General features: G+C 50.3%; 1 protein-coding gene across 1 annotated transcript; it reads left to right on the forward strand.

The window, feature by feature from the left end:
* The first annotated feature begins 2,103 nt into the window (after positions 1 to 2,103).
* Positions 2,104 to 4,756, forward strand: IER3 (immediate early response 3). Its single transcript, XM_056852066.1, has 2 exons — positions 2,104 to 2,322; positions 4,427 to 4,756. Exons 1-2 carry the CDS (start codon positions 2,104 to 2,106, stop codon positions 4,754 to 4,756), a joined length of 549 nt encoding a protein of 182 aa, XP_056708044.1.
* The last annotated feature ends 237 nt before the right edge of the window (positions 4,757 to 4,993 follow it).

Here is a 4,993-nt window from a genome sequence, read left to right on the forward strand (position 1 = left end):
GTTGACTCTGTTTAGGATTGCTCTGTCAAGGTGCAGCCTGAAACTAGCCCCACCTGGCATTTGACTTGGCAAACCCGCTTGGCATTCAACACCGGACGCTTACAAAAGGCCTCACGCCCATTGCCTGAAACTAACTTCTCCTCCCCATGTTTTTTTTTAAAAAAACATCTGGACTGCTGGTGTTCTGGAGGAACTGCGAGCCTGCACACTTTTCTGGTCGGTCCTAATGAGAGGTATTAGATATTTTGGAAACCCACACAGAGGCACCGCAGATACCGGAAAGGCAGAACAGTTGGAATCAGTAGGGCTACTCCCTGAGCTCATCACTAATCAAATCTATCACATTTATATCTCGCCTTTCCTCCAAGGACCCATAGTGCCATAAGGAAGGGTCAGTCACAGAATGCTGAAAATCAGTTCAGCTACTGTAAATCCTGACCTGGATGGCCCAGGGTAGCCCAATCTGGTCTGATCTCAGAAGCTTGGTGAGTGTGTTTCTGTGCATTTGCTGTTCATATCAGAGTGTGGTTCATAGATTCCTTGAGTTGGAAGGGACCACCAGGGTCATCTAGTCCAACCCCCTGCATAATGAAGGAAATTCACAACTACCTCCCCGCCCCAACCCTGCAGTGTCCCCTACTCCATGACCAGAAGATGGCTAAGATGCCCTCCCTCTCATGATCTGCCTAAGGTCACAGAATCAGCATTGCTGACAGATGGCCATCTAGCCTCTTCTTAAAAACCTCCAGGGAATGAGCACATACAACCTCCTGAGGAAGCCTGTTCCAGAGGAACTGCTCTGTTAAAAAAATTCTTCCTAATGTCTAGATGTTCTTAACCTTTAATCCACTACGGCCCACCAAAGCACACAACATCATCATCAAATGCCTCTTCCCAAATAAAAAAGGAACATAAAAACTGCACACCAAACAAGGCAGCTTTTGTTTCTACAGGCACATTTATGACATATGCCTGCAATCCACAGATCTCAGGCCTAAGTTCAATGAAGTGCTTGTATGTGATCAGCTAACTCAGAACCAACAGGTTGAAATTAAATCGAGTTTCCGTCTAAACATTAGGAAGAATTTTCTAACAGTGAGATCGGTTCCTCAGTGGAACAGGCTTCCTCTGGAGGTGGTAAGTGCTCCTTCCCTGGAGGTTTTTAAGTAAAGGCTAGATGGCCATCTGTCAGCAATGCTGATTCTATGAACTTGGGCAGTTTATGAGAGGGAGGGCATCTTGGCCATGGAGTAGGGGTCACTGGGAGTGTGTGGGGGAGGTAGTTGTGAATTTCCTGCACTGTGCAGGAGGTTGGACTAGATGACCCTGATGGTCCCTTTCAACTCTATGATTCTATAACTCATTAATGTCAGGCTTGATTCCTATTTGATAGGTGCCACTATTGGAGGAGGGGTGGGATCTAGGATCTGGGATTTGACCCTCAGGGCAGGATAGCGGTAGAAAATAACTTTCCTTCCCTGGATGTCAAAAACCATTGTAAGTAGGGAGAAGGGGCTGACTCAAATCCTAAATATCCCTTTCTCCTTCCTTTTTGTAGCCTGCTGCTGAAGGGCGGGGGGGGGGGGGTCATATGATCTCCATTAGGAGCTACTGTGCCTGGCATCTGCTCTCCGTCTGTGGTTTTGGCTCCCGGCATTTACAAAAGTCACTGACATTTCAGGATTTGTTTCATAGCTTTACGCCCCTCGGTCTTGACACTGATAGAGAAGTGTTAAATGAGATTGTGTGTGGGTGGGTGTTTATTTTCTGCAAGGCATGCCCTTCCCCCATCCTCACTGCTTGCGGTTACTCAACCCTCCCCTTCCTTTCTCCCTCTCTCCATGCCTTGCGTGACAGCTCCCCATTCAGCTGGGCCCGCAGCCAACACTGACTGAACGCAGAAGTTTGGACTTTCCCGAATGTGCTGTCATCTGAACACCCAATCACGAGCGTCCCCTTCTCCCTCCCGAGCCAATCCTGTCGCGGGGGGGAGTGTCGCCGCCACCATTCATAAAGCCGCAGCTGGAAGGCACCCTCTCATCCTCGCTTATTGCTCTGCTGAGCAAAAACCAGTGGCTGCCTCCCGCTTGCTTTCTTCGTCACATGAACGCCTTGTACGGCACGACAAGCATGTGCTGTGCCTGTGAGCCCAGACTGCCTGCCCTAAAGATGCCCCAGGCCCCGCATCGGGCACAGCCCACCGGGCCCCAGTACTTCACTTTCGACCCACTCCCAGAGGTCGAGGCGAGTCCAGCCTACAAGAAGCCCTCGAGGACCGCCAGGATCAAGAAGCGATCCCGTAGAGTTCTCTATCCCCCAGTGGTAAGTTAGCGAGTTTGGACCCTTGCAGAGAAAAGGGGATAGGGTTTCATGGGTTGGCACTATCAGCCAGGACTCCTGGGTCCACTGGGAAAGTGGGGTGCATCTGAGAGGGAACAGGTGGGGAACTGTGGGACTCTTAAGGGCGGAGTGAGGCCTACCATTCAGGATTTTGGAGTTCGCTCAGAAAAGGGATTTGTCTTCAGGGCGTTTAAGACTCTGGGCTCTTCACAATGCACTGTATGAATGAACGAGGGAAGCTAAATAGTAAATACCCCTTCTTCATGCACATAGAATTACTTCCTCTTTTTTTCTGGCAAAGCCTTAACATTGTAATTTTGTACTGATACTTGTTGGTCAAATGACTATAAATACACTGAACTGAAAACTCTGGCAAAGCTGCCAATGCCAGTGTGGTGTAGTGGTTAAGAGCGGCAGTTTGGAGCGGTGGACTCTGATATGGAGAACCGGGTTTGATTCCCCAATCCTCCACATGAACGGCGGAGGCGAATCTGGTGAACTGGGTTGGTTTCCCCCACTCCTACACATGAAGCCAGCTGAGTGACCTTGGGCTAGTCACAGCTCTCTTAGAGCTCTCTCAGCCCCACCTACCTCACAGGATGTCTGTTGTGGGGAGGGGGGCAAAGGGAAGGTGATTGTAAGCCCAGCTTGATTCTTCCTTAAGTGGTACAGAAAGTTGGCATACAAAAACCAACTCTTCTCCTTCAAAGCTTGACCAAAACTCAGGAGGTGAAACTTCCTCCATTGCTGTATCTTCAAGGCAGGAAAAAGCCTCACCTGCTTTATTTCTGTCTACATGCTATCTTCATGGGCAAAAGAGCCTTGCCAAAAAGAAAAAAAAGTTGGCATACTATGAGTCAGGCATGGGTGTAGGATATGCTGGCAATGAGTCACCCTTTGTTACCTGTCCCAGCACGTCACTCCTCTTCCCACATGCCTCTGAGGAGAGTGACCTTTGCTCTAGTTCCCTATAATAATTATTTCACTATTAATATACTTCTTAATTGTATTTCAGTTCAACAATTACTTTGATAAAATACATATTTTGTTATGTGCAAATGGCTTTAGATACCTATTAGGTCCATAAATTACCATATAGCATATGTGTGTGTGTTAAGTGCCGTCAAGTCGCTTCCAACTCATGGCGACCATATGAACGCAAGTCCTCCAAAATGTCCTGTTTTTGACAGCCTTGCTCAGATCTTGCAAATTGAAGGCCGTGGCTTCCTTTATTCAGTCCATCTCTTGTTGGGTCTTCCTCTTTTCCTTATATAGCATATATATTCAACGCAAAAAACAGCAACAATTTGTTGTTGACAAAGGGCAGCTGGACATATCAAGGGCCCCATTACCTTCAATAGCTTAGGGCCTCATCAAACTGTGACAGTACCCCAGAGATCTCCCGGTAATAATTGGCTTCCAGACTGCCAGGGAAAGAATTTCTGCCTAGCTACAAGCCTGCTCTGTGCACTGGGGAACTGGGCTAAGAGTCATGGAGTGTCAGTGAACGAGAAACAACGATAGGAGAAACTGGATGAAACGGCAACTGTCCCGAGTCGCCTTTCTGTCTGTAATGCAATCAGAGATGCATCACTTGTTGATGCATCGTCATAACTTGAATTTGGATCAATACCTCTTCCCCAGTATAATCGGTAGCAGAAAAGGGCAAGAGTCCAGTAGCACCTTAAAGACTAACAAAAATATTTTCTGGTAGGGTAGGAGCTTTCGTGAGCCACCGCTCACTTCTTCAGGTGTCAGAGTGAACGATCAACAATGCTAGGAGAAACGGGACGAAACGGCAACTGTCCCGAGTCGCCTTTCTGTCTGTAATGCAATCAGAGATGCATAACTTGTTGATGTATCGTCATAACTTGAATTTGGATCAATACCTCTTTTCCAGTACAAAAGGGACTCAGAGATTTCTGCCCATTAGGTCAGCAGCTGCAAATAAACTGTTGTCTTGATAAGGATCTTGGGTCTCCCTCTCCCCCTGTTTTACTGCAACAAAACCTCAATCCGGCCCTGGGAATGCTGCACTCCCCCCACCCCCCAGGATCTGACCCCCTTGTCCCTCTTCTCTTTGCAGGTGAAGCGCTACTACCCCACCGAGGAGCGCAGCTTCTCCAAGCGCCTGCTCGTCATCCTCCTGGCCGTCGTCTTCTTCCAGATCTACAGCGCCGAGGAGGAGCTCCCCCTCGCCCTGGGGGCCTCCGAGGAAGCCGCCCTCGCCCGCCCGGCGGCCAAGGCGGGGGGACCCCGCTGCGAGCCCTTCCCCCTGCAGCAGCCCGGCTCCACCGCGCCCTCCTGGCAGGGGGCGGCCAATGCCACCGCCCGGCCCTGGGGCAGCCCGGAGGCGCCCGCCTCCACCGTCATAGACATCACCCACTTCCTGCTGCAGAGCCGGTTCGCTTTCTGAAGATCTCCCCGGGCTGCAATGCAGCCGATTAGGGCTCCTCGCGAGCAAGGACAGGACTCTGAGCGTGTGAACAGGGAGGCGATCCTTTTCTGTGCGGGGCTGCAGACAGGAGCGGGTTAATAGGCCTCCCGGGGTTCCTTCCGGGATCGGCTTGCTCGGAACCCGGCGCGGCTGGCGTCGCGCGTAAAGCGACGCGGCCTCTGACGTCGCGCGTAAAGCGACGCGGCCTCTGACGTC

Source organism: Euleptes europaea, chromosome 1, assembly GCF_029931775.1.
Source record: "Euleptes europaea isolate rEulEur1 chromosome 1, rEulEur1.hap1, whole genome shotgun sequence".
Lineage (NCBI taxonomy): Eukaryota > Metazoa > Chordata > Lepidosauria > Squamata > Sphaerodactylidae > Euleptes > Euleptes europaea.